Below are 26,583 nucleotides of genomic sequence, written 5' to 3'. Positions count from 1 at the left end.
TGACCTATCATTCAGGATGCACAGCTTGAACCAAACACATTACACTGCAAATAACCGGGGCCTCAGTGGGAGCCTGGCACATGCTGACAGTTGAGCAAATCTCGGTAAGAGCGTATCCAGTGCCACGGAAAGCTTGTGGCAGGGCAAGGCCAGTGCCAGGCAGAGGTGGCATTAGAAAAGAGACTCAGAAGCAAGGAGCTGTAGTCAGCGGGGAGCGGCGGCGCTGGAAACGGCAGTACTCGGAGCGGGGGTGTCCCTGGATGCCAAGAAAACCGCCTGGCACAATCCCCAAAAGCAGCAACCAACTTGTCTAATAGTGTCCCATCTTTCTTGCTGGCCTTCACCCACCAGTTGTGAAGAAAAAAAGGTGTTTGAAATCTGGGGACTGCAGTAGATTAAAATGCCCAAAGTGAAGTTTTCTTATCTGTCAGACACTAGATGGCTTTTTTTTTTCCCAGAAGTGGAGGTCTGCATAGCTTATTCCTTTACTTGATTATGTGTATTTTGAATGTTCGCGCATGAAATGCCTGCTCTGTGCTTTTACAGCAAGTTGAAACTATTATTACACGAAACGGGAAGTGAAATTCCCAACTGTCTCAACATGTCTCTAATTGATTTCTACATACCATGTACTTCCAAAGCTCAGCCCAATCCTAAACTATCCCTGGCTAGAATACATCCATGAAGTAAAATATTTAAGAAATTATCACAAAATGTACACTCAAATCCATTCTAATGAAACTTATTAAGGTAATAAACACGCGCTGAGACTAAATGGGTGTTTCAGCCATACTGTCATTGTACTGTGACCTATCAGAGACAGAACAGAGAAGCTGGTGAAGGGATAGGGACCATTTTGGAAAATAACCGGTAGCTATCATCAACTCCTGACATATCTTCCTTGGAAAAGTTTTCTTGATGAATCAAATATTTGTGCGCGTCAGCCTAGTAATTTGAAGTACCATCAATTGCTGCTGTGCTTAAACGGGTGGTACAACACGGATTTTTCAGGTTTCATGGGTGAAACATTAACTACTGTCCAGCAGAAGAGGAAAGGTCCGCTGGAAGAGGGGAAGCAGATGGAGGGAATGGCAGCGGTAAGCAGCAGGACTGCATGGAGAGGAAGTCACGGCTAGGTTCGGAGGTGACATAGCCTGGAGATGTCTTCCACCTCCATTAGATCCACAACCACGGTGCATTTTCGCACGGACACCCCACGCAGTCCCACACATAAGGGTGCTCTCGTACCCCTTTCGCTGCACTCATTTCCAAACCGCCTGCAGCAGCCAGGGCACCAGAGCAGGAGCCTTTTCCTTAGCAGCCGCAACAGGCAGAGGCATCTGGAAAGGGCTGCAGGGTTAAAGCCCAGGGTTTGCAGGCCGGTACCGAGCCCAGACCTCCTGCGCCGACCAGGCCTGGCTCAGGCGGGAGGGAGGTCACAGCGGCCCCCGGGCGCTGTTCCGCCGGCCTGAGCGAGGCGGCCCCACAGAGGACGCGGCTTCCCGCCCCGCCAGAGCGGACCCCCGCTGCCCCGGGCAGCTGAGGGGACCGAGGCACCGCCGGCCGCCGCCCCGCACGCTCCGCCGAGCCCGGCCGAGCCCCGGGGCTCCCGCAGAGACACCGGCAAGCCCCGGAAGCCCCTTTACTGCCACAGGCTCGAGCGGCCCCAGCGAGCCGTCAGGAGCCCCGAACCGGAGCGCGGCGGCGGCCGCGCAGGGGGAAGGAGGCGGGCGGGCGGCGGCTGCTGCCGGGCCCCGCGGCCCCCGCGCCCGCCCCTGCGCCCTGGGAGCTGTAGTCCGCCGCAGCCCGCTGCCGCCCGCCGCCCGGGGCCGGGGAGCAGCGGGAGACTACAAGGCCCAGGCTGCCCGGCGGCGCCGGCCCCGCCCTCCCCGATGAATGACTGCTGCGGCGCGTTGTCCGGCTGGCGTGCCCCAGTCGCCGGAGCTCCGTCGCGCCGCCGCCTCCCGCAGCGCCTCGGCCAGCGGCGGCACCCGCCGGCTCCGCCGCCGAGCACGGCAAGTGAGCGGGGCGAGGCGGGGAGCGGGCGGGGAAGGCGGCCGCCGCGGTGCCCGCTTCCTGGGGGGCGGTGGCGGCGGTGCCATGTTGGGGCCGAGCCCCGGTGCAGGGCGAGTGGGCGGGCGGGTGTGAGGGGGAGCTGGGGCGGGAGGTTGTCGCAGTTCTCCCGGTGCCCCGCGGGAAATGCCCCTCGCCGCCCGCCCCCCGCCTCACGTACAGCCAGCCCTGCCCTTCCAGGTGGCCGGCCCGGAGGCGCCGCCGGGCAGCGCCCCGTTCGGACGGCTGGGGCCAGGTGGCCCCGCTCCCGCCTCTGGAAGCGCTCCCCGGGCCCTGCGCCGGCGGCGGGCGGTGCCTCAGCGCCCGCGGGGACGGGCGGGCGGGAGGCCGGGACAGGCCGGCGCTGCTCCGCCAGTGACCCTGTGGGCGGCGGGGAATGGGGGGCCTCTCCTCGGCCCCGCAGCCGGGAGGGTGAGGGGCGAGCCCCAACTCCGGCGGGGAAGGGGAGACCGCTACCCGCCGCCTCCCCGGGGGAGCCCTGTAAGGGGGCCTGCCCCGCCGGCCGGGCACAAAACTTGGGGGGGGGGGGGGCGAAACGCGGCCTTTTGGGCCGTTCTTAATGTCCCAGAGCGGCGCGTGGTTGCGGCAGCACCTTTCCACGGCTTCGTTATGGCCGTTTCCTGGGTTGGGGGTTCGCGGAGGGGCGGCGTGGCGTGGGCAGAGCGCGCCGGGCTCTCGTACGTTTTGTAGGTGTTCAGCGATAAGGACGTGGGATTCGTTTGCGGTTTTGGCTGTGACGGTGAGCCGGAGAGGAGAAAAGCAGACTCGCAGTTTTTCTTCTTTTTTTGGTCTCTCAACAGTTGTGACTTTTTCAGGCTGTCCGTGTCGTGCATCACATGCAACAAATTGTGAAATCGGGATTTTGAGTTCACCTCTGAAAATAGCTCTAATTAACCCAGGTCTCAAAAATAACTCGTGTTCCAGGCATAGCTTGTGCTTTTGAGAAAAATACATGTACCAATGGTCCTGTGCACTGGTATCCATACAATGAATGTGTTTATTTTTGGCTAGGGAAGAAGGAGAATGTTTTTGTTTGGTAAAATTTTGCAGAAAGTTGCGACTGCTGAGTGGTTGCTGCTGGGTTGGAAAAGCAAGAGGATGGGCTTTTAGAAGTTAGATGCTACTTTGGCTGCGCGGTGGTGTCAGTAGTAGTCCCAAGAATGGCCTCGCTTCTCCATTTTTTTTAGAGGTGTATGTCAGTGCACCTACTGCTCAGCTCATTAATGCACATATTCCTTCGTGGAAAGCTAACACAATAAAGAAAGAAAAAAAAAAAAGGAAAAAACCCCAAACCAAGCAGCTTTCAGGGGCTTCCCTGCTCTGTTCCCTGTAGGGGATAGAACTTAAGCAGAAGGGCAAAAACACGCACACATTTAATTATCCTAAGCTAAATGAGTTGTTTAATTGAAAATACTGGGTTTTGGCTGTAGCGCTGGTTTGTGCTCTGCTGTTTGTGGCTTTCGGTAGACTTTCAAGTTTCAGTAACTTGAGTTTCTGATTGTAAATTTGTCAGCCATCTCAGTATCTGGCACTCTTGTGACTTAACCATAGACTCAGATATTGTTTAATTCAGTGCGAGGAGAGTTATGTGTATTTTTCAGTGCATTCTTTCTTCCATATGGTAAATATGATGAAACATCTCTGCTGCCGCCACAACAGCTGTGAATAAAACACAGTGATATTGGTATCTTGTTTATGGGAGAGTCATCTGATTTTTTTTCTTAAAATAGTACTTTTCAGAAAGCATCTTCTTTCTACTTATTCACTATTTGGGAAAAGTGAAGAAAGATTTGAGGCAGTCTTAGAAAATAAAAATGGGAGCGGGCCAGAGGTAAGTGTACTCCAGATTTCGTGGGAGTGGCGTGTAACTACAGCTGTCTGAAGTGATATTGCGGCACGTGCTTTGCCAGCCAGTGCCAGTGGGAAGGAGGGGTTCTGCAGCTCTCCTTGTCCTGCCAGGGAAAGTCCACAGTGGTTAGCAGCCCCGGTTGTCTGTCATAGGTTATTTAGTGCTAGATCTCACCAGTACGTTCTGTGGGTGATGGTTCTTACTAGATAGGTATTTATTTCCAGTTAGGTTTCCAATGTCAATAGTTTCTGAGGTCAGACCTTCAGTTATTGAAGGGTTTTGTAAATAGCCACTCAAATTTGAGATGCTGTGAACATGTTAGTTAATACTGTGGTTCTGCATTTGAACTTAAAAACTCTAAAGTAGGACTGATTTTATTTATTTTTTTTTTCCCCCTGCCTGCAAAATAACTCAGGGGCATATAACTTTAATATTAACTGCAATTCATAGATTTGTATGAAAGCACACATGCACTCAGAGACAAGCTCTCTTCCTTTTCACTTCTTTTTCTAACAAGCCAAAAAAATAGTCAGATGGGCTGTTTTCTCCTCCTGCTTCCTTCATGTCCCCCACCCCAAGCATTTAGTTGACATGCTATGCAATTTGGTTGAAATGACTGAGGGATGCAGGGACTTAGCATCTCCACATACAAGAATTTAAGTGTCCTGATGACACCACATATCAAGCTGCAAAGACTACACTGGAGCTCCAGGGGTTCATGTTTTCCAGTGGTTAAACCCTGCAGGTTGTCTGTGAAATAACCTTGTCTTGTACAGACAGCGCAAGGTCGCACACGTGTTGAGAGGTCTGTGTCTCTGTGCAGGAAGGGTGTGCACGCTTGTGAGAGGGAGCAAGAGCCTGCACCACAGCTGAACAGCAACACGAATGCTGGTGAAGTTGAAAAAAGGTCTCCAGCCACCTGTGCAGTACATCCAGAGACCCTGATCTTACCTCAGTAGGATGCGTATCTCGCGTGTGGCACAACTGGGAGCAGTCCTTCTGAAGGACAGTAAGACAAACAATTACAGGGTAACTGATAAAGGAGGCCTGTGCATGAGGAACAAGGATCAGGAATTGCTGAGGGGCTTTCTAATTTCTTTAAAGGGCAGCAGATAGGAATGGAAATAGAGATAATCTTTTGAGGAAATTTTTTTTTTTAAATTACCGAGCTTGTTGGGTGCAGGGTGCTTTACACATTAAATGAGCGGTGCAGCAGCTGGATGGAGTTGCAGGCAAGATGACTTTCCTGGTAAGTGTGAGTCTGAACAGTAAGGGCTAACGTGGGGCTTCTGCACCTGCAGGCTGGCAGGCTGGAATTAGTTTGCTTTCCTGGAGCTTTGTCTCTCTTAGGTCTGTCTTGAAACCTGACACTCTTTCTTCAGTTTCCTGCCACAGTAGAGCTGTGTGTCTTGCTTGTGAGCACGTGGACCTGTGTCATATAACTGTTTTCAGCTTTTGTGATCACCTGGTGATTGCGAAAAACAGTAGATCAGCTTGTTCCCAGGTACTGTTTGGAGACTGGGATGGAAAGGACAGGCAGAAGAGCACTGATAAACAACGTGTTTGGCAGTTGGGCAAAATTCTGTCCTACAAAATCCCAATTTTACCATCATAAGGCTTGCATTTAAAAGTGTTCATAACAAGACTAATGAATGTGCCAGTGCTCTTGAGACCCAGCTTCTGTGTATCTCAGTAGACAGCCATTGTCACGTGGAATAAATGTACATGTGGAGTTTAAGACGACTTCAGCGATACTTTTGTGGACCACAGTCAAATATCTTCCAAGCCACTTGTTAGTTGTCCATGGCAGAACTTCTCTACCCATCTGCTTTGCTGGCTGCTTGTAGGTAATGAATAGAGCGGAAAATTTGCTTCTTTTAGAACACTCTAGAATCTGTGCATGCAGCAGCTGTGCTCTTTTCCTGTTGCTCTGCTTGGGAGTGTTTTGTAGAGGGTTGACCACTCAGAAGTGTCACTTGGTTCATGGTTTTTGAACCTCCCTGGAGGGAGGAGATGAGCTGAGTGGATATCTTGCCCCAATCCACCGATTGCAGGAGAGTCTAATAAAACTATTTTGGTTCCAAATCTTTGCTGAATTCATGTGATTCATACTAGAATAAAATAGGTGTGTAGGTTCTATGACAGCATGAGTTTTTGAGTGGCTGGCCAGACTTGGGCCACTTCACTTTGGTCTTTCTGTACAATGTTTCTAAATTTAGCAGCCTTTCAAAAGAGTAAGAATTTGGCCTATTGTTTGTTCTCAATCCTGCTCTGCATTAGCATCCTGATTCACCTCATTTCATCTGGTAGCCCTAGTCGATGCAATAGCAATAATTACTAAACACAAAACACATATGAGAGTGCCTTCTTGTCTTTCACTGATAAAGGTGTTTTCAGTGCAACAGAGTTCCAGACCAGGTATTCTTGTTCCAACACCTGCTTTCAAACAAAATTAGTGTAGTTGTCTGTGACTTTTATCTTTTAGCTTCCAAACTGTGCAAATGGATGTTGGCTCCAGCGTGCAGGTAGCTGAGTTTAGGCTGCATACATCAGCACAGTTCGTGTTGCAGGAGCATTTCATTGATGCTCAGAGGATAAAAATCTCTGTTTTGAAATTTATGAACTTCTGAGTCATGAGAAACCAGAGCCACAATCTACAACCATCTGTGATCACAGAACCAGTTGCTCAGTTAAGTTTCAAAGGCGTGGGTTGTGTCAAAGAGATGTGCAATGTGTACAGTAGGTCACCTTGGTGATGGTTTTGAAATACGTTCCAATTTCTGAATTTGTGGCTGTTGCATTAATTGTCAGTCAAGTTTCAGCTGATGCATCCTTCTGAGTATGAGTGGTTGACTGTCAACAGAGAAGCGACACAATTTGGAGCTGATGATTGTTTGTAAACATTTGTAAGATTTCTGAGCATAAGCGTGGAAAAATCCTCATCAATTTTAAGTACTCTGCTTCCATTGCAGAGGACGGTTCTGAGACATAAGTGGGTATCTGTTGATTTAGTTTCATTTTCGTAAGTTAAATGTTGGGCAGGGAAGGTACTTTGTTAGGTATTCCAGACAGTGAGTAATGAGTGCAATGGCTTGTCAGTGAGAGAAAAAGTTGTCTGTATCTTCTGAAGTATTGATATGCCTGTTTTGTTCACACAAAATAAGTGGTCCTGTTAACGTATAGAAGCATTCAAATAAAATGTGCTTCTGCAGTGCACGGTGTGAATGTGAAGCACACAGGCTGTACCAGCTAGACTGAATACTGTTGCTAGTGAAACTCTGGATTTAGAGGATAAAAGGAACAGGGCACACTTGGTGCACATTGATGTAAGTAAATTTTTATTGCTGTGTCTCATGCCGAGTGGATGGAGGCTGTATTCTGGCCAGGGATACTGGTGTTAGAGGGCTGGGTCTGGAGGCTGTTAGTTAAATAGTTGTATGCGTGTGCCCATGGCTTACGTCCATTGCAGGTTGGTTCTAGCTCGGTTACAGCGTTACCTGTGTGAGGTGTGCTATATTCTCACTGGAGAATGCCCACTTTATTGTTCGACAGCTTGCTCTTGAATCAAATTCAGTCCTTAGCCTACCTCTCATCTTTCCCCCAGTGACTCTAGAGCAACAAGGATGAGTGATGTTGGCATATTACTATGAGGAAGGGCTGTCCCAGAAGGGTGTGTGGGGATCTTCTGAAGGGCCAATGGTTAAAAACAAAGGAAAATTCAGAAAGCAAAACTGAAATGCTTTTAAAGCTCCAGCAGCCTCCTAACTGTTTAGATACCACACATCAGGTTTGTAGATGTATTTAACTATTCATATGCCTGAGTTCCTTATTTGTAAAATAGGGAGTATATACTGTCCTGTCTCAGAGGTGTAAGATTAATACTCAGAGTACTGATAGATGTGGATACCTTCTGCAGTGCTAGTGACTGTTGTAACTGTTGAAAGCAGCAATAGATGCATTTAGATTTGTTGGGGCAGGGGAATCAAAAATTGTTGACTTTCCCTTTCAATAAAAGGTGAAACAAGTTGTGGTAGTTTTGTGACTCCTAGTTTCTTACTAGTTACTCTGATGTGCATGCAGTGCATAGAAAATACGGAGCAATTATAAGACTACAAAGAACTTAATTTCCATCTTGCAATGTCAACATGTTGAAGAAAGCAAATGCTGCTTCTGAATTTCTGTATGGCTCAGAAGGAAGAAAACATTCAATAAAAATATTCTTTTTAAAGAGTAGCAGACTACATTGTTTTATAGGTAGGAGCACGAGAGTTTTTAAAAAGCTTTTTTTATTGATTCAGTTGAATCACTGTCTGAAAGAAGCAAATTTAGACAAGGTAATAAAGGAAGAAATTCAGTCCTACAGTAGGAGGGTAGCTTAATGAACTGCCTGGCCATCCTTTGTGTTGTGCTTGAATTTTCTCACCGAACCACCTAGTTGAAATAAAACGAGGGCATTTGTTCTTTAATGGTAGCTCATGTTTTGGTGCCTTATAACTTGCCATCCTAGAACCTGTGACTTGTGAGTCTACCTTTGTCTCCTCAAGACTGTGAGCTAAGAGAGTTTCAGATGCCTAAATATGCAGATAGAAATGAAACAATTTGGTCAGCTAAGGCTACCCAGTACAAAAAATGAGCCAGTAGTTCATGAGCAGATTTCATGCAAAGAGGAAGCTCTGCTGAAGCTGTTTTACATTAGGAAAGGTGGAGGACTGAGGTGAAATAGCAAGGCAAGGAGGTCTTTCTCACTCTGCGTTTGTCAGCCACTGTGCTGGATAGGCATCGCTAGAAGATGTGCTTACCTGTGTGCTCCTTTCTGAATTTGTTTTGTTGGGGAAAGAGAATAATCCCCAAAGTGTAGGGGGAAAATACAGGCCTTTCTCCACAGTGCTGTTGTCAGTGTGAATGGCTGGCCTGCATGTGCTGTCAGGACAAGAAAACCTTGAAAGGAAATAGGTGCCTACCAGTAAGATGATTAATGGCTAAATTTTAGACTTGCAGTTTGTTGGGTGGTCTCAAAAATTCCTGTTTGGTTGCTAGGTATCTTAAGAGTTGGGGAAAGGGCTTCATTTGTTCATACATATATGTAAAGAACAATTTTTATCACCCAGTGAATGGCAGGCCCCTTAGGACTAGCAAAGTTGAAGCAAGCACAAGAATTCCACTTGCTGGGGAAAAAAGGTGATGGAATTGGGGATCAAATTGAGGATTCAGTCATCAAGGAGTCCTTTCAAGAAAATTCCAGAGGCAAAACCCAGTCTTGCCGGATCATAACAGCCCAGTCAGACTCCTCCTTGTTTCTTCTTGCTCCAGGAAATTTCTTGGTGGTACTCTCAGCAGGAGGAATGAATCCCTGATTAAGACAGTCTCCTGACAGATCAGAGACCAGAAATAGTTTCTAATCTCTGATCTTGATGAGTGCCTAGATGCTGCATCTCCCAGTTTGTCTGAAAGAAATGCACTGTCATATCTGAGATTTTCAGTATGTGATTTGTCTCATGAGGGCCTCTTACAGACCTTTGAAGTAGCTGGAGGAGAGGGATTTGATGGGTTTCACATGTTCATGCCAAATACTATGTTAAGTAGAGTAACATGAGGTTATGAGATGTGGTGTACGTATTGTGGAACACAATAAATAATTGTCTGAACAGCTTTTTGCCTGTGGCTTTACAACTTGGGGTTGCATTTCCTTCTAGTCCCTGGCAGGTTCTGCCAACCTCCGCTTTTTCACATGCACACCTACCACCCTCTGTAGTCTTCAGCAATCTTTTTTTCCTGGAGGAGCAGTCCTCCCTGGAGGACCTCTGAATGACACTGAGAGTCTTCCTCCATGCCAAGTTTGTTTAAAATTCACCTATGGGTTAGCAAGCACAGACAAATAAGCTCTGCCTTGTTACCTAGTCTAATTTCTTTAGAAAATTGAATAAATCACAAAAAATCGCAAGGTTGAAAAATCAAGCTCTAAGAAACTTGGAAATGCTTGGATTTAAGTTGCCCACATGCTTGCCAGGATTTGATCTGAATTAGCACCGTTTTTCTTGTTGTTGGACGCAGCAGGAGGAAGTACAGATTCATATGCTTCAATTCCTTATCTGTGTAGCAGCAAGGTATATTCAGTCCTCTCGCAGACGTTTCAGGATTACTATTTCAAGTATCATGGGATGGGGATATCTTCTGCAAATACATAGGTATACAAGGGTGGTAGCTTTTTCTTGTGGATGAGCTACGTCAGCCTGGAGTCCATAGTATTTGACTAGTTCCCAGAATACATGTACTTTCTCCTCTGTTGATGATGACGACACTGGCTGTCTGAGTAGCCAGCTTTATCTGCACTCTGGTGTTGACATGTTTTGTGCCTATCGTCACTCATGCTAAGCAAGAACTTGAACACACAGGTTTTCACAGCAGTTGTTCAGTTGAGTTTGTCTGCTGATGACAACCAGCTGTAAGATTTTTCTTAATTTGTGCAAAGCATTTGACACAGTCCCGCATTATATCCTTGTCTCTAAATTGGAGAGACGTGGATTTGACAGATCAGCCAATTCCTCATCCACTGAGTGGCTCAATGATTGCACTCAGAGTTATGGTTGATGTCAAAGTGGGGACCAGTGACAAGTGGCATCTGTGAGGGGACAGTATTGGGACTGGCGCTGTTTAACATCTTTGTTGGCGACATGCACAGCAGGATTGAGTGCACTGTCTGCAAATTTGCTGACAGCACCAAGCTTTGTGGTGCGGTCAACGTGCAGGAGGGAAGGGATGCCATCTAGAGGGTCCTTGACAGGCTTGAGGAGTGGGCCCATGTGAACCTCATGAAGTTCTACAAGGCTAAGTGCAAGGCCCTGCGCATGGGCTGGGACAGTCCCAAGCACAAATACGGGCTGGGCGGAGAATGAATTGAGAGCAGCCCTGAGAAGGACTCGAGGGTGTTGGTTGATCAGTCAGTGTGACCCAGTAATGTGCACTTGCAGCTCAAAGCCAACCATATCCTGGGCCATGTCAAAAGAACCATGACCAGGATGATTCTCCCCCTCTACTCTGTTCTTGTGAGACCCCACTTGGAGTACTGCATTCAGCTCTGGGGCCCTCAGCATACAAAGGACATGGACCTGTTGGAGCAAGTCCAGAGGAGGGCCACAAAGATAATCAGAGGGCTGGAGCACTTCTGTGAGGACAGGCTGAGAGAGTTGGGGTTGTTCAGCCTGGAGAAGAGAAGGCTCTGGGGAGACCTTGTAACAGCCTTCCAGCACCTGAAGGGGCCCTACAAGAAATCTGGAGATTTACAAGGGCATGTAGTGATAGGACATGGGGTAATGGCTTTAAAAGAGGGTAGATTTAGATCAGCTATAAGGAAGAAATTCCTTACTGTGAGGATGGTAAGGCACTGGAACAGCTTGCCTAGAGAAGTTGTGGATGCCCCATCCCTGGAAGTGTACAAGGCCAGTTTGGATAGGACTTTGAGCAACCTGGTCTAGTGGAAGGTGTACCTGACCATGGCAGGGGGGTTGGAACTAGGTGATCTTTAAGGTACCTTTCAACCCAAACCATTCTGTGATTAGTGTTGACTGAATAACCTGAATTCCCAGGCATGTTCTAAGGAAGAAAAAAAAAAATCTAGAAACAGGTCTTCTGCATGGAAAATCTCACCTCCAGTGGGTCTTGAGCAGATCTAAGCACCTTAGAACAAGACCTCAAAGACACCAGGAGAAGACTTGCCTGTCAATGGGGCTGCCCAGTCTCTCATCTGACCCTCATGGTATTGGGCTGTGGGTTTCCTGCAGAGGCTGGAACCCCACTATGGTGGAGCTGGGAACCACACTGAGCGAACAGCTTCGCTGTCTCCAAAGGTTGTACAGGTCAGATAAAAAGAAGTGCTAGTTAGCATGAGTATACTTCAGAGAAGATCTCTTTCCAGTATCAGACATGTCATTTACCCAGTGGTGAGAATGGGATGAGGTTTTCTAAAATGTCACTTGGTGGAAAAGAATCACTTGATGCTTCTGTACAGAAGCCTATTTACCTGAAACTTGCAGTTTGCTACTTTTAAGAGCACTCCCATGGATGAGAGACCTGTTTTCAGACCCCAGCAGGCTTTAACCAAGCTCAGAACTTACGTTTATATTTAGGGCCAGCTGATTAACTGGCAGAAAAACACTGGTGTTTTGCATGTAACAATTGAGAACCAAGCCCAGAGCTGAGCATCAGAGTATTGGTACACCCCTGACTGGTGGTGTAGTTGGACAAATGTTTTCTCAGAGGGCGATGTTGGTTTCAGCATCTCTGTTTCACACTGTCCCTTCAGTTCTGCTGCTGTTTGGTCATCTGAGCATAAAGCACCTTGGTAGGGTGGGGGGGGGGAAAGGTTGCTTTTTAACCTGAATCTGGTCTCCAGTCTGGTTTACTGCACAAGTGTACAAATAGTTAAACCAGTCTATCAGAGACAGGACAGCATAAAAACAAGTGCTAGGTTCAATTAAGCCCACAATGCTGCCAGGCTGTACGGTGTGAGGTATCAGTGGGCTGGCGCCTGCCTGTTCAGGGTGTGGGTCTCTGGGCAGGGGTTTCCTTCTGCTGCACTTGGAGCTATCCACACCGTATGTAAGCCATGGAAATACTGAACCAGAAAGAGCAGTTCTGCTTCACCTGCAGTTTTCAGCTTACATCCAAGTTTCCTTCAGTTGACTCCTTGGAAAGGGGGAAGGCATGGTCATGGTTTTAAATTTATATTATGCATTGTAGCAAAAACAATGGACTACTTGGGAAACTGTCTTACATTGCAGGCTTCTCATGTGTTTTTGAATAAATAGTTTGTTACTGAACCTCTTGGACCGTTTGCAGTGCGTAGTTTTTGTTTCAACAGGGTATTTGCCTCACAGCTTCGGAGCTGCGTCTGTAGCTGTTACCTGCTCAGGGCATGGGGCTCTCTTGGTTTTCATGGGGATTCTGCTCCAGGGAGCACGCAGAAGCCAGGCTCTTGGTCACTCTGGTTTTTTCTTGCCCAGCCTGCAGCTGTGGTCTGTGGTTTGCTGGCTGACCACTAGCAGTGGACAACACGAAGGCGTGAATTGCTGAAGTCCCTCCGTACGTGTGTGGAGGGAGGTGTGCCAGCTGTCTGAATTACACTTGCATGCTTCATGCTGCCCAGGCGAATGCTCTTTTTATAGAAACGTATTTTAAGCAAAACCACTCACTTGAAAACAAGGTGAGAAACCAGGACACAGAGCACTAATCAGACTGAAGGAGGCTGCATTTGGGGAAGGGATGGGGGGGCTTTTGCCATCACTTTTCTGTGCTGGAATATGCCATCACCCTGGTTCCAGCCAGCTTTCCTCCAGCCTTGACTGGGTATAGGCAGGAGCCTAACTTGTCCCTCCACGCCTCAGAGTGGGGCTGCAAATTGGTTGTATGAATAAGTTGGTCAGGACTGCTCTCCAGTCTAATAAAATAAAACACTTTTCACATGTACTGTGAAACAGCTCAGAGGGAGGTAACTAACCCAAAATACTGCACTGAAGAAGCAGCACTTTATTCTACAAGTGTTTTGATTTTCGTGAGATAGCAGAATGAGCACTAGTCATGTGGTCAGTAGCTTGTGCAGACCCCTTAGAGTACTGTCAAAGCCAAATTATAGCACTCTGTTAGCTTCAGGGAGAACTTTGGGACTTGAACAATATGGGTGGAAGAAGGAATCTCAGAACTAAGACATGGAAACCATTCACCGAGGGTTTAAAAGCCCAGTTCCCAGGGTTTTTCGCACAGGCATTATCTCACTCATGTTCTGACCCTGGCATATTTGTAAATATGTACATAACACGATGCAGATCAGATGTTAATGCATGTGGCGCTCTAGTTCAATATTAAGATTGTGTCCACTCTCCTGTTCCTTGTAGTAGTGAAGTCGCAGGAACACAGGTAATTCCTAAAATTTGCCTAAATACTGTCTTGACATAGTTTGTTTGGAGGAGAGAACTATCGATCTATTTGAGCAAGATTTTTACTATTGCTGGAACCTTTCTGACAGCCATCCTATATCTTCAATTGCTTGTGAGTGATCTGGAGGAAACAGGCATTTTTGCAGAATCTAAGACAGCAAACAAAGCAAATTCTGAGTTCCCATGAAATCCACCCATGTTTATCAAGGTATTCGCAGTGGGTGTGAGAATTCTAGGACTATGCCTGGAATTAGAGTCAACCCAAAAAATAGATTGAGACAGGGGCTAGTTTTATCCTATTGATGTTTTGTGGGTTTTTTGTTTTATTCTGGGTTTTATTTTGGGGGGCTTTCTTGTTTGTTTTTTTTTAATTATTATTTTTAAGAGAAGCAGAGTTGAAAAGGTGGATTTGTGCATCTTCAGTTTGCTTCTTTTATTACTTCAGCTTTTATCAGAGATTGTAGAGACACTTCTGGGGTTTTTTTCTTGGAGTTCTCAAACAAATATTCTGGGTTATGCCTTTAATTTTTAATACTCTTCCATTCCTTTTACTTCCTACAGTTCTTGTGTGGTTGGTGAAAATAAGCCTACGCCGCAGGGATGCAAGCGGAGCAACAGCCGGAGGTAGGGCTTGGAGCTGAAGATTTTTTTTCTCACAGTAGAATTGCAGGGAAGGTCAAGACTCTTCCACTCATCCTCAGGGAAGGTCTGCAAAGTCTGGGTCGAGACTACCAGTGTAGGGGGTTGGGGGCTGGGTGCTATTGTTTTGCCACGTTTAGGTTCTTTTCAGGATCCTTGTTCCTACAACTGCAAAAGCCAAAACGGGTCTTTTGAATTCATTTACTTGCAAGGGAGGACTTGCAGAAAATAGTCTAACCTATGAGCTTAAACCTTTAGGAGGAAAAAATGTTTTGTAAGTTACACAAATTGCGTATGAATGATCTCACTGTACGTAGGTTAAGCACCTTGCCAAAGTAAACTTACCTGCTTTTCTTCTACCCGTTCTGTTCCTTTTCTCCTTTCATATCCATGTATCTCCAAATATCTTTTCTGGTGTAACAGGTGAAGCTCAGGTATTTTTTTTTCTTGCATAAAAATGTTGGTTCCTGTGTCCTGTTAGTTAATTAAAAAAAAAAAAATAGAATGGCAGACTCTTAATGTGGTGCTTAGTGCTTTTTCCCACTGCAATGTTGTAATGTTGTTATGATGACAAAGCCAGCATAAGTGACAGGATTAATTCCATATGTTACAGATGGATAGATTTTTCAAAATATTTTTGTGACTAGAGTTACATATGCAAGCAGTAGAGTCAAGCCATATGTTGTGATCAAAAAGCTGAGCTGGTGTTAAGTTTGTGATTTGTGAATGTAATTGTAATTTGCGGTGTAATTGCAGCTTACAGTTGTCCACAAACAGACTTTTGCTTTGTAGTGAAAGGATGATATGTCGCTGTGAATGTTTTAAACTTTATGCTGTAGAGCTGTTGTACTTTTTGGTCTTACTCCATGAAATGCATGATAAATTTTGCCTTACCTTCAGTGGGGCTGAAGTAAGACACTCAGGATTTATTTTCTGAAAGTTACTGTTTGGTGAAATGGAATGCAAGAAGAAATTAATTACTGTTGTTGAAAGCTCTTAACAATTGGATGTGCTTTGTACAGTCCTATTTTAAACCTTACCAGGCTAAGTACAAAGTAAACCAGTCACTCTAGCTAAAAAGCTGGCATCCTTCAGGAGAATTTGGCTGCCTGCTTGCTAACTCATTAGGTTTGCTTTTCTTTTGGAAGGTACTTGAATGATGATGGATTCTGATCCTGTCTCTAACTTTTTGACTGTTCAAGGATTTCAGATTCTCCCAGTAGTCACCCTGATACAACTTTAAATTAATGTAGTTGCCTAAAGATAGTTTATAGTTGAGCTTTCCCTGATTCTTAAGTGTCTCTTTTCTGCACTAACTCTGCCTCTCTAGCTTGGATGACATAGGCTGAATGACTGGGATTGTTTGAATTCTATGCACGGGTTTTAAAACTTGCCTGGTAGTTAAAAATAAGGAAGGTTTTGTTAGACAAAGACTTGCCTCCTATACTTCTAATGATAATACTTAAAGTCAGTCTTTGGGAATCTTCAGTTAACCTCTGATCCCTTAGGGGACAAAACTGTGCAGATGCTTTTCATCCTTTTGACTTTGATTTCTGAAGTATATAACGTCAACATGGACATATGTTTTGTAAGTTCGGGTGTGCATATTGGGTAATTGCCTTACACTTATTCTAACAGAATAAAATATTTGAGCAGACTCTTCTTGAATGGATATGTGTATTCTTGTGAGTGCGGATTAACTTTGTCAGACTCCTGAAAGACTAATGGTGACTGGTAGTTGAGTCAAATATACCATCTTATAAAGGGCAATGATGTTATAATAATCAGCACACATTTTATTTTCTGACACAGAAAACACTATGGTAGTGTTAGCAATAAATTTGTTATTTTAGTCTAGAATCAGATTTTTAAAAAACTCCATGTTGGCTATAAATACTGTCTTTTGAAATAGGCATGAAATAGTTAGTTTGTCACATGTTCTTTCTCATACTTACCCAGCTAGGAGAAAAACAGTTGTAAAACCGCAGACGTTCTGAACTGTTGACACTGCTTAAATTATTTACTTGCTTGAATATTATATGTGGGTTCAAATCAAGCAAAATCACAAGGGGAAAGATGTATTAAAACATTTCATTATAATTCCCAGCCTCCTTTTGAATTTGTTTCACACAGGCTGCTGCAGATCCAATGTCCTCCTCTGATGCACCAGAAGATGGCCCAAAGGAAACGTCAAGTGTATCACAGAATATCTGTATGTTTCTGGTTTGACTGGGGAGGGTGTATCACATTGGAAGTGTATTAAGCTAAATGTCCATGCCTTCTCCTTACCTAATAAGGATGTGGCTGTTGGCACAAAAGTGAGATACGAATGAGGTCATATCTGGCTTAATCTGTTCATGATTTGTAGAAGGGCCTAGTTGTGTAAACCAAATTTGGAAAGAGCAATGCCATATTGATTGTCAGTTTGCTGCTCCCATGCTTACAAAATAAAGTAAATGTTTTTTTATTTAAACCTATTCTCGGCTATTGGTTTAAGCTCAGTCATTGCTCTCTAAGCCAGAGATGGATAAGTACGTTTGCTTCAGCATTCTGGCATCTAGTGTTACGATGTTGAATCCATCATCCCAGATGGAATACTTTGCCCATGCCTGCATGATAATATTTCTGATAGGAAGGCCAAGCCTGCAGGATGTGGGAACAGGAAGTATTCCAGCCAAAACTGTCTTGTGAAGCCCAGGAAGAGTATCAGTCTTTACCTTTTAGTGGTAAGGATGAGATAATGACAGACATCTCTTTCTCTGGAGGAGAAAACAAAGGCTTCTTAGGATGTGCTTTGTGTTCATTGATATACTGTTGTGATGTTAACGTATACAATCCTAATTTTGAACAATAGGAGCATTCAGATTGTGCTTTCTGGCAAATAACAGGCTCTGGAGCACCTTAGGGCAAATTAGCAGGTAACAGCAACATTACTATAATGCTGAAGTTGCTGAAAAATCCCTAGGGATCATAGCCTTCAGAAATAACAATCATGGGAGCAAACAGAGCCCTAACTAAAGCTATGGGAAAGCATTCAGACCTAAAGAAACAGATTACATTTTTATGTTGCTTTTTTCTTCAGATAAAGACGTTAGCTTAATAAAAACTGTAGCTGCTCCTGAGAATGTTTTCCTTGATTATGTCCTTAAATGATAACGTCTGGTACTGCACTGTTATAGCAGTTTTTCTTCACATGAAACATTATTCATTCCAGTTCTGAATATATGTTTGAGGTGAAGGCTGGGAAATTAATAGACAGGAAATCCTTTAAGGGTTACTGAATACATAGAAACCACTTTCAACGGGGGGTATCTAAGCCATAAATGGCTTTATGTTGGTAGAGTATTTGGGGAAGGTATTGCACGTGCTTCCCCATTTCCTGTACTCTTCCTTAGATACCCACTTTTGACCATTGTAAGAGGCAGGATATTTGCTGAGGTTGATTTTGGTTGATCTATTTATGGCTGCTCCTAAGATTATGTGACTGAGAGTGCTACAACTGCAACTTCTCCTTCCTTTTACAGTGATGTTTTCCTCACCATCTCTACTAGCAGTAACGTGGTCTTAGATCAGACCGTACTGATTGCAGCATACCATGTTCTTGGGTATTGACCATGAAATACTAGGCGGCTAAAATGCTGACTAAGAAGGATGATGGAGGGTGGCTTTTGTTATGGGTTTTGACTTTCTTGACAAAATCTTGTGCGATAAGTATTTGTGGGACAGATCTGGGGCCACAGCCACGTAGTTAAACCAGATTCATGAAATGAATGAATGTATGGTAGGAGGCTGTAACTTGTCTGCACCTTTGACATCCTGCCTGCAAACTGTTCACTAACCTTTTTTTTTTTTTTCCTGGGATTATGATCCTATCCAGGGTCTGGATCACTTGAGACCTCTGCTCACTTGTGCAGCAGCTTGCCAGAGAAAGAGAGTTGGTTGGAAACAAAACTCTGCTTTCCTACTTGATGCCTTTTTTTTTTTTCTAAGATGCATTGCAGCTTAAAGAAAACTCATTCAAAGTTACTATATTTCCCACTGATGTAAAACTGAAGCTTCTCTATCTCAGTTGTGAGGCTTTCTGACATTGAGCAAGCAATTGTGATAGATCTTCCTATTTTCCATGGCAAGCTTGACATAGATGGGCTGAACTCATGTCGTACCATTTTGGTCTTAAGTAGTTTGTTGTTGAAACTAGGGAAGAATGATTGGTTTCCTGACCTGAATACCTCTTAAGGTTTAATTTTCAATTCTGTACTGATCCCTGGTGTGTTAACACAGAAAAGGCTAAGACTGATACTCTAGATATCCTGTATGTGCCAATACGTGCAGGTGACTTTACCAGCATACTCACACCATTGTACATGTGTTGCTATCGTTTGTAGAGATAAAATCCCAAAAGGGAACACTTTTGTTCTAGAATGAAAAAAAAATGCCTTTTTTTTTCTCTTCAATTTAGTGTATACATTTTCTAAGTATTCTTTGCTTCTCTATCCACCTCACCTGCCACACAGCTTCTCTCTTTCCCTTACTGAACTGCATGGACAACCTGTCCCAGTGTCCACAGGGTAGGAAACCTGGACTGAGACCCATGCTTGGAGGCAGCCTCTCCAGTGGTGGCACTCTCAATGATGTAGCCTCAGAATTGAATGTAAGATTACAGTGGTAAATCAATGGCCTTTTAGCTCTGATCTCCTGTTTAGTGGTGACATTTTTATTTTCTGTTTTACTTAGCTGCACTTTATAGTCATGTGTCCTTTCTTTTTCTATTTTTCTTTACATTTATAGCTGATGCAGATGCATTTAAAATTCTTCTGGAGATGAAGATGAAGAAGAGGCAGAAAAAACCTAATTTACCAAGCACTGTGACTGAGCTTGACACAGAGGATGGTTCTAAAGTATACGTGGTTGGAACAGCCCATTTCAGTGACAGCAGCAAAAAGGACGTAGTGAAGGTAAGTACGAAGTGGAAGTCCTTCAGCAGTGTGTTTATGATGATGTCAACGATGTTAAGGAGAATGAAGTCCAACTCTCTGACTTCATTCTGTGCTGTAACCTCCAGACTGTGTTCTTCTCAAGTTAGCTGAGGGCTGACAGTGCTTGGGATGAACTAAGAGGCAGCATATTATCTTAGTAATTTTTTTATGCAATACATTGGTCTCCCATCCCAAATAATTTTATTTACCCTTAAACAACAAATGTAGATGCAGTGCCAGTGTCAAAAGTAGAAGTCTCACTAGCGAAGCTTACCCTGCCTGTCACAATAGTCACACCAACAGTGCATACTGTGGTGGTTGTACACACTGTGATGGGGATGTGCTGAGAAGATGGAAAGCTTAGAAAAGAAACTGCAGTTTACACCTGTGTGGCTGGGGTGAATAACCCTGAGCTGTAAAACCGTGCTACCCCAAACCTGAGAATGGAATACAAGATACAAATAGGTCTGAAGCTGTAGTGGAAGTAGGAACTATTTCATGCTGTACCTCATGCAAAGTCTGCAGTTTAGAGTAGCTTTATTCTCCAGGAGCTAGAGGGAGAGGAATCTTGTGCCAGAATCATCAGCCCTGGTTCTTAGAAAGCTTATTCTAACTGAGATTGCAAATGATCGGAGAGTATGGTCAAAGAAACTTTGTGAATGTGAAAAGTTTAACATCAATTTTTTTTCTCCCCATCCACCCCGCCCCCAGCACAATTTGTTCTCCATCTTCCTGCCCCAAAGCATTTCTCTGCTATCTTCCTCAATGTTTTTCTCAATACATAGCTGTTTGGAGAAGCCTTGTTTACTCTTTCACTGTTCTTTTAATTGAAAATGATTGCTAGAATGCGCTTTTAAGTCCCTTTTCTCATGGAAGTATCGATATTGGCTGCATTTCTGTTTAATCCTTCCTAAACTGGTGTAAACAAATTAATGTTTTTCAGACAATACAAGAAGTGCAGCCTGATGTAGTTGTGGTGGAACTATGCCAGTACAGAGTTTCTATGTTGAAGATGGATGAAAAGACATTACTAAAGGAAGCCAAAGAAATAAATCTGGAAAAACTTCAACAAGCTATAAAGCAGGTATGATTCTCACAGGGAGAATTAAAGGTTTCTGTCAAGAGCAATTTGTCAAGTTACAACCAAAACCAGCGTTCCCACCAGCTGGGAACCCCGATACTACTCACCTAGATGAGAGTACCATTACAGCGGCAAGGTTAGGTTTGGTATTTTGTTTTCAGCTGGAGTATTGAGGGCTTCTCTTCCACAACAGGATTATTTGGGCAGTTGTTGACCTAAGCAGGAATCCTTCTGGGTTTAACAGTTGCTCCATTTGCAGGATACAAGTTTAACTTTGTCATTGTAATGTTCTACTAATTCACCTAAATATGATTATTATCCCTACAGTCTGCTTCTATATCACAGCTTTTTAAGGAGCACTTAATTTTCGTGTTGTCTGTCATGATCTGTTCAGTTGCAATCCTTCATCCTAGTGTGTTGCTCTTTCTTTTAAATTCCCATCCACTTGCTCATTAAAAGTGGGCCTTGAGGGAGGTTTTGGAAAAATCTGGGCTGAAAAGTGTGGGATTCTATTCAAATCGTAACCACTCTGGCACTTTGACGCTGTCTGGGATGTGTGCGCAAAACAAGTGTTGTCCTGTATTTTTTCAGTTTCACACAGTTAGTTTGTATTTAAGTAATTTTAAGCTAGGCACAGTGAAACAGCACAAAGTTGACTTAAAAATGACAGGATGTTTTATTAGAATGGCAGTATGCAATCAATAGTAAAAAGAGTTTCCAATACCCAGCTGAATAAACAAATTCATAGCTTCTTATTTTGGTTGTGTGGTAATTGGGTATTGGAATTGTTCTATTGATGTAACTGGGCAATTTGCAGGATTGCACCCCTTGGAAGAATATAATCTGCATCCATGCAGAAGCACTTGCAGTGGCTAGGAGCTAGTCTGCTTGTGTGTTTGTGCGCGCGCGCATGTGCACAGTGTCTCAGTGCAGGCTTTCTGACTCAGAGTTAGGCAATAAAGTGTCTTTCCTGTTTTCTTTATTTATGTCCTATCAAAGAAAAGAACATTGCAAAATACTTGCATATTGCATCAATTACTGCATCCATCTGTTTACTTTAGGTAAGGTGGATTGTTCTGATGCATGTAACCAAAAGAACGCATGTCCACAAGAACCAGAGCAGCATTATTGGGAGTCTTCTGACCTGGTAAACAGGCACAGAAGCCTTCTTTTAATATCAAAGATAAATGCAACAGTTTTTGCTGTGCTTCTTTGTTAAAAGGAAAAGGGCAATGAAAATAAAATAGCAGACTTTTTTTTTTCTGTGATGTAAATTTGTGTTGGCAGCTTTGTAATTAGCACTTCCTACCAGGGCTTGAAGTGCTCTTGTGTGCAGACTGTAGGAAATACAGACTGTGTTGGCTCCAAAGCCAGAGAATTAACACAAAGACCCTTCCTACTGTTACAGCTCAACGTTAGTCTCCTTTGTCACCAGGGGTAATGCAAGTAATTGAATTTGGACATTGAGCCTTTTAAACAATATATTTCTCCAACTGTAGTCTCAAGAAAAAAAAAAAAACAACCAACCTTCCTCCTTTGATTCAGTAGCAGCATGGGTTATATAGGGAAAATCAGGAGAAGCAGTCCAACTGCCTCATGCTAAATTGTAGCGTCTTTGATTTTGTCCAGTAAAAATCAAACCAGCTGGTAAGTTGCTCAGTCATGCTTCAGTTGTCCTCTCTCACTGAAACGTGCATTCAGGCCCAAAAGTTACACCAAAAGTCAAAACTGCTTGTTACTTTCATCCTTGAGTATCAAATTAGGAAAAGAAAACTGTCTTTTTATAATCACTGTATAAACCTTAGGAAGTAAAATTGCATTTCATTGCTCTTAATTGTCGTTGGAAACTGCGCAGAGTGTTAGTATGAAACTATTACACGCTTGCAAATGGGTCATTGGTATTCACAGCTTATCAAGCAACTGTTGCAGGTTAAAAACAGCTTTCCTCCAGCCCTTCCTTGAATTTTAAAATGCTTACAGCTCTTTGCAGAGAACTATGTGTTTGTTTTCCATTAAGCAAAGCAGCACAGTGCAGACTGGTATCTGGCTCAAATGCAGGTTACCTGAAGAGAGACAGTAACAGGTGGCTTAAAGCAAACTGGTAAGACAGGTTTTGTCTTATCTTCTCCCCTGGCTGCCTGTTTCCACCGTCCCTTCTGTGTCCATACCTTGGCCACGTGGCAGTCTGAACAGGGCTTGCTTTTTAGCTGCATCATGTGGTTGTATGATTGCTGGTCCTGACACAGAGGAGGACTTGAAGTGTTGTTCTGGGGCAGAAGAGAAAGTGGGCTGGTGGAAGCAAAATCTTAGCTCAACCTCACTTTTTTTTTAGCCTACTCCTTTAGGGTGAAGTTACCTGTGCAGGAATATATTGTAGTGTTGGGGGTTTTTTTTATGCTTCTGGCCAGTGAAAAAGCTCTTGTTTTGCACTGTATAATATAGCCCTCCATGCTAAGGTAAGCTATAGGATTGTCCTATTAAATGGATATGATGTGAATTGGTAGATGACAGATACGTCCATATGGACAGGAGCTGGCTGCTGTCACTTGCTACCTTCACTTGTGCTTTAAAGTTTAACCTCCAGCATGCTTGCAGAGTAGGAAAACTAGTTCCAGGCTCCAGGTGGCAAGACTATGTTTGCACAGGGCTGTGTCCATGGGAGTTAGGGTTTTTAAAAGAAGAAATCCAGAGGACCAAAATACAAACAGTTTGTTTCTGCCCACAGTTCTCCAGTTAGTGCTGGATCTGTAACTTGTTATACAGTCGAAGAGTAGCCCCAGGACCCCCTCCTAAGGCTGTGTTCCCATACCTAGGATAAGTGTTTCTGTGCTGAGTCCGGTGGAAGATTTATCTGCTTCAGCAGCTCTCTGGCAGCTGCCAATAACAGATGCCTGGGGAAAGGCATTAGAACCTGCAGTCGTACTTTGCCTGGGTATTCCTCTCTTCCTGTCCTTTTCACTGTCTCCGTGCCAGTCATGGTGTCTGACAGAGTGTATCTTCCTCAGTCATCATTCCCTTCATGAGTATTTGTTTAGCCTCTTCTCACATGTTTGGTATTTCTCTGCACATTTTCTAGTTCAAGTATCTTGTTTTCAAGACAGGAGTCTGCTAGAGATTGTACAGCAACTCACTGATGTTTCTATTTTGTTCCTTTCCTGGTAATCCCTCTCACTCTTGCTTTCTGACTGCTATCAAACACTGACTGGATTGATAAAATCAGTATTTTGCTTTCTCTCTCCTGTGTGCTAATAGCTCTGCATCCCTCTGCCTGTGCAGTTCAGTTTCTGCCTACTCGTGCATTGCTTTGTGTTTATGGCTGTTGCATCTAACCTGTGCCAGCCACTCAGGATTTAATGTTCTTTTGTGGTCAGCTTTCCTTTGTCTGACATTGAATAATCTGGTATTGATAATAACCTCTTTTACTGTTTTGCTCCCATCAGTTTTCATACATTTTATTCTTTATCCCCCAGCACTTTCTGGCTGGCCAGTTGTTGCTGGTTGCTGTTACGTACGGCTGCCTGTCACCTTTTATCTCCTTGATGCTTAGCAAATATGGCAGGTGCTGAGTTTCATGCAGGGTAAGAGCACAAGTGACTCAGATGCACTTCAAAGGTGCATCCCTCTGTTAGCCAGCAGGGTGAATCTTTCTGTCTCAGTGTAAAAATGCAACTTCAAGTACATCAGTCCTGATGGGGAGATCAGCCAGCAAATAACCTCAGGCTGTGTTATCCTGGCTTTCTTTTCTTTGGGGGCATCTTTTCTGAACTTCTGGAAACCCTTGTCCCCCAGGCTTTTGAACCAGATCTCAAGGATGTTGAAAACCCTTTTTCTTCCCTCTTTCTTCTTTGTCTCTAGCCCAGTGCCCTGTCTTTCTGTCATGTTTGCTAGTTTGTAGCATGATAAAGCAGATAAGCAATTGGCTTTGAAAATAGTCCCTATCTGGCCTGTTCTGGTCCTCAGTGACTGTTGAGTCCACCAAACTGCTGAAACTGCCTACAGCCTTTGGAGAGGTCACACAAGCATCAGATCTGGCACAGGGTGGGTCATTTGCTCCCAGGGGCATGCTCAAGGAATGGAGACCTGGACCTTCCTCTGGCAACTTCAGGCACTTATATTAACTCAAGCTATCCAGTGTAACCTCGTTTTCAGCTGCGTAAAGCTGGTGATACAGCAGGAAATTAACCTTTGGCAGGGGAAGGGAGAATGCCCCTTTTGGGAGCAGTATGGACTGATGGCAAATTGGGGGAGATGCCTAACCAAGGTACAGGTTAAGCTTGGGGACAAGTAACACTCAGCCACTGAGTCTTAGTTGCAAAAATAACTGGTTGAGAACAGCCAGAGCTGGACAGAAGGAACGGCTCTAAATGGATTTGTTTGAGATGTTTTTTCATTCTTTTTGTAAAAGAATAGGGAAGGGAAATTTTGCATAAGTATATATAGGAGAAATTTCTTCTTAAAAAGAAGAGTTTTGATTTTAGGTTTCTACTCAAAAAGTAACAGACTGTGAGGAGGGGCCTTCACTCTGCTTGTGGGAGTGAGTCATACTCAGGACTGTGAGGTCTGCTCTGAGGTCTTATGCGCTGAAGTCATGCACTGCAATTTTTGCACAACGCTAGATTCTCTGTGTTTATGTGGCTGTTAACCTAACCAGTCCTCAGCCTAGTGTTTCCCAGGGTTGTGTAAGTGTGTATGATTAGACCACTAGCTGTTTCCCTTTCAGTATCTCTATAATGTGGCATTCCATTGAACGTGCAGTGAATATACTTGTGGTTGTGTGTGCGTCCCCTGCCCTTTTTCTTTTTTGTAACCAGATCAGGAAGAATTAAATGCACATTAAGAGCTGTTTTCCCAGTTATTCAGGCACTTTCTTCATGCAGGTGGAGTAAATACAGACTTAAGTGAGTCTGGCTGCCCTCCTTTCTTAACTCTGGCATACGTTTTTGTTGAAAGGAAGAATACTTTGGCTGCTGGCTGAAGTGAAAAGCTACTTCACAACTGGTACAAACTGAAATAAGAACTGTATTGCTCAGTGAATTGGCTGCAAAAGGTAGCTTCAGTGCTGCTTTTTTGCTAAGATAATGTTTTTTTCATGACTAAACGGTGCGATGATCTTCTGAGAAACCCACACAACTTGTTGATTTTCTTTTTTTTTTTTTTTAATGCTTTCCTGCCTCTTCTGTCAGAACGGAGTCATGTCTGGATTGATGCAAATGCTGCTTCTGAAGGTTTCTGCTCACATCACAGAACAGCTGGGAATGGCCCCAGGAGGAGAATTCAGGGAGGCATTCAAAGAGGTGCGAACTTGAAGTGGTTTTTCTGAGGTCAAATTACTGGCCTTTTGCTCCCAGAGTTGAACTAAATAAAACCATTTGTTAGTGACTAGAAAAGAGCACTCTGGTCATACTTGTGCTGGAGCCTATCAAGTAGTAAAAATCATCTTTGGCTTCAAAGTGTACTCAAAAGTACAGAGGTTTGCAGCACTAAGTGGCAGGAAAGCAACTCCAAAACGGCTTCAAATGATAAGGGGTTTTCCTGATTATATTTCTGATGGCATTTGTTTTCATTTAATTAATTTTTGTTCCTGTTAAATAGTTGGTTTTGAATTCTGGGTATGGATCCTAGTCTCACCATTGGTGGTTTCAGGCTGTGAAAGCATTAATGAGATCCAACACGTTAATCTGAAAAGATTATTTGAGGAAGTAAAATATCTGACTGGTCTGTTAGTCCTGTCTGGTCTTCTAACATTCCCTTTTGTATTGCTGCCAGGTGTGATGTTGGGAGGTAAATAGCGGCTGGACTTCTACTGTATGTCATGGCTAGTTGTTTGGTTTTTTTTTTTTTGTCTGGGAATACTGAGACACTATTTTGACTGTATGTATCCACCTCACAGAATGTGTCTTGCTGTTTTTATGTAGACTAGGTACTAGTAAGGAAATCTAAGATAACATAGCAGTTAAAGAATCTGGAATAATTTCATTTATTTATCCATAATAAAAAGAAAACTGTTTAAAGGCTTATTTTCCTGAGCATTCCAGA

General features: G+C 44.0%; 1 protein-coding gene across 6 annotated transcripts in view; it reads left to right on the top strand.

Moving 5' to 3' along the window:
- Positions 1 to 1,879: 1,879 nt before the first annotated feature.
- Positions 1,880 to 26,583, top strand: part of TRABD (TraB domain containing) — a 36,479-nt gene continuing 11,775 nt past the window's right edge. For 3 of the 6 annotated variants that reach the window (XR_012658624.1, XM_075081250.1, XM_075081247.1), the window contains exons 1-6: positions 1,880 to 2,015; positions 14,413 to 14,475; positions 16,624 to 16,702; positions 19,279 to 19,445; positions 20,410 to 20,550; positions 25,731 to 25,841. Coding sequence is in view for 4 of the 6 variants with exons in the window: in XM_075081250.1 (XP_074937351.1) it covers positions 14,452 to 14,475; positions 16,624 to 16,702; positions 19,279 to 19,445; positions 20,410 to 20,550; positions 25,731 to 25,841 (522 nt within the window). In the remaining 2 variants the exon portion in view is untranslated. Of the gene's footprint in view, positions 2,020 to 14,412; positions 14,476 to 16,623; positions 16,703 to 18,852; positions 19,142 to 19,278; positions 19,446 to 20,409; positions 20,551 to 25,730; positions 25,842 to 26,583 lie in introns of those variants that run through there. The other 3 variants (XR_012658625.1, XM_075081249.1, XM_075081251.1) reach the window with 3 other exon arrangements.

Source organism: Phalacrocorax aristotelis, chromosome 1 (genome assembly GCF_949628215.1).
Source record: "Phalacrocorax aristotelis chromosome 1, bGulAri2.1, whole genome shotgun sequence".
Lineage (NCBI taxonomy): Eukaryota > Metazoa > Chordata > Aves > Suliformes > Phalacrocoracidae > Phalacrocorax > Phalacrocorax aristotelis.
The sequence above is the reverse complement of the archived record's forward strand: the minus strand, read 5'-3'. Positions and strand labels throughout refer to the sequence as shown.